General features: G+C 35.7%; 1 protein-coding gene across 1 annotated transcript; it reads left to right on the top strand.

The window, feature by feature from the left end:
* The first annotated feature begins 1,293 nt into the window (after positions 1–1,293).
* Positions 1,294–2,268, top strand: LOC131632999 (uncharacterized). Its single transcript, XM_058903701.1, has one exon. The coding sequence runs from the start codon at positions 1,294–1,296 to the stop codon at positions 2,266–2,268; it is 975 nt and encodes a 324-aa protein (XP_058759684.1).
* The last annotated feature ends 673 nt before the right edge of the window (positions 2,269–2,941 follow it).

The raw sequence follows: 2,941 nt of genomic DNA, 5'->3' as shown, positions 1-2,941 counted from the left end.
TCTTGCCCAGTTAATTCGTTTCATTGCTAAGGATTTTTTGGTCCAAGTCTATTTCTCATTTGAATTATTTTCCCTTACTTTTTTCTCTTGTCAATCTCCTTTTCTTTCTATTATGACTCATTGTTGAAGTTTGGATTTTTTTAATAATTGATTCTTTAAATGGGTTCTTATACCCAAGGATTTAACTTGTCATCCTAGTTATACTTGACACTCTTTCGCGTTTTTACTGTTATACTCTTGCTTAAAGTTATTGAATTTTTAAATAAGAATTTTTCAAATAAAAATCATAATTTTCAAAACTACACCAAATTTTTTGAAATTTTTGGTAAAAAATCATAACTTTCTAGTTTTAATTGGAAAAATTTAAAATTTCCGGTAAAAACACTTGAAAATTTTAAAATGTATGAATTTTATCAAAAATTTTAAAATTTCAGATAAAAATTTATGAAATTTTTTACTAGAAATTTCAAAATGTACGAGTTTCTACTAGAAATTTTAAAATTTCAGGTAAAACTCTTGTATTTTCATCAAAATTTTTGAAATGTATGTTTTTTTATCAGAAACTTTGAAAATTCTAATAAAATTTATACCAGCAATTTAAAAATAAACTACCAGAATTTTAGTTTCTCATCGGAAATTTTGAATGAACTATCAAAATTTCATTAGTACTTTTTAATTCAAATTTGTTCATGGATTGTTCGAAAATTATGAAAATTCGTGAAGGTGTAAGTTATAATTGGGGTTGACAAGTTAAATAATTTCTCCTGTTATGGGCTATTCCAGAGTTTCGACGTGCACTAGGCCCAAAGTAACTCAATGTCTGGAAATATTCTAACAATTTCTTTACAGGCCTATTTGGCTTCTTAGCAATCCGTGGTGAAAACTCAAAAATGTTTTTATATTTCGGAAGTGCATCTCCGAATGCATTTTTTTGTTTGAAAAAAAGGGTTATTTCGAAAGTGTATATCCGAAGACACTTTTCGGAGATGCATTTCCGAAGACACTTTTTTTTAATAGAAAAGAGTGTCTTCGGAGATGTATATTCGAAATATTCTAATTTTTGGTCTTCAGATCTTTAAGATATGCACATCCAAAAAAACTCAATACTTATTAAAAAAATTAAAATCAAGGTGAATCAATACAATTAATAATATAATTAATTGAATTAATTAAAATATATTATTAAATATATATCATTATAATTAAGACATAATAATAATATTAGCCTAATAAATATTTAAGTCAACAAGTGTGTGAAAAAATTACTTCCGCTGATGCTCTGCTAGGGTTAGGATGGCCAAAGCAAAACGGCGGGTTGGCCGGCCAAAATCTACGGCGGCGGTTCCCACCATCTCAGCGGAACAAGTCAAAGCAACACCAGCATCACAGGAACAACCAAAGATACACGAAACAACTCTGAAGGCGAAAGAAACAGTTAATGTGAAATCACTAGTGAAGGAGCCAATCAATGAGAAACCTTGGGTGGAAATCATTCAGGGGAATAGAGAGCTCAACAGAGGGTTACCAGTTACCTTTGTAGCGCGACAACTCATTGACGGAGAAGAGAAAATTATCATTGAGGAGAGTGATGTGGTCGACGAACTTTCTTACTGGGAGAATGCGGCGATATTGTTTGCACTGGGGGAAACGTTGTCGATGCACGCAGTTAAAAATTTCATGGAGAAGACATGGAATTTTGTAGCACTGCCAGAGTTATACTTCAATGAAGCGGGATACTTCATTGTACGTTTCAGGACTTGGGAGGATTTGAATAAGGTTATGGAGCAGGGGCCATACTTTATCTTTGGTAAGCCTGTCTTCCTTAAGTACTGGTCTGTGGATTTTGAAATCAAAGCTGATTTGCTTCGTGTGCTGCCCTTGTGGATTACTTTGCCAAACCTTCCTCTGTATCTCTGGGGGGAGAGGAGTATCTCCAAGATATCCAGCGCCATAGGGAATCCCATCACAACAGATGAATGCACTGCGAGGAAATTGAGGATATCTTATGCAAGGGTCATGGTCGAGGTTGATATCACCAAACCGGTAAAGCAATCAGTCACCATCAGGGACCACAGTGGAAAAGAGTGGGAGCAAAAGATCGAGTATGAATGGCGCCCAAAATATTGCCAAACATGCCTGAAGATTGGACACGATTGTGCCACAAGAAAGGTGAATGAGCATCCAAAACCTAAACAGAAGGTGTGGCAAGAGAAGGCTAAAGAACCTGAAACTAAAGGTGAGGAAAATGGTGTTAAGGAAGCTACTTAAACTGGTCCCGTCACTCAAGCAGAAGTTTGGACTCAGGTTGGGTCAAGCAAGAATGACAAGGCTAAGAAGAAGATTGTCTTCTCTCCCCCTGAAGACTTGGTTGTTCAGAACATATTCACACCTCTTGGGATTGGAGTTAGCCTAGGAGGTGAACCAAGTAACACGAAATGATTTCAACGTGGAATGTTAGGGGCATGAATAAGGAAATAAGGCATAGAGAGGCAAGCTCCTACCTCCATAGTATGCAAGTGCCTATTATAGCTTTATTAGAGACTAGAGTTAAACAAGATAAAGCAAACAGAATTAGAACTAAATTTGGCAATAAGTGGTCCTTCACTGACAACTATTCCCATCATTACAATGGGAGGATATGGATTATGTGGAAGACTCAAGAGATTAGAATAAAGGTGTTACAGATTGAGGAGCAGTTCATTCATATGGAGGTGATTTCTGTGGACAACAAGACTCAATACTATGCTACTATTGTTTATGCGATGAACCAAACTGAGAGAAGGAAGATCCTGTGGGAGCAGATTGACAAAATTGGTGAACACATGGATAAGCCTTGGATTGTTATGGGGGATTATAACAATGTGCTTACCTTCCAGGATAGGATTGGAGGTAACCCTGTGACATTAAATGAGTACAAGGATTTGGCAGAGATGATGCAGAA

Source organism: Vicia villosa, unplaced genomic scaffold (assembly GCF_029867415.1).
Source record: "Vicia villosa cultivar HV-30 ecotype Madison, WI unplaced genomic scaffold, Vvil1.0 ctg.001062F_1_1, whole genome shotgun sequence".
Lineage (NCBI taxonomy): Eukaryota > Viridiplantae > Streptophyta > Magnoliopsida > Fabales > Fabaceae > Vicia > Vicia villosa.
The sequence above is the reverse complement of the archived record's forward strand: the minus strand, read 5'-3'. Positions and strand labels throughout refer to the sequence as shown.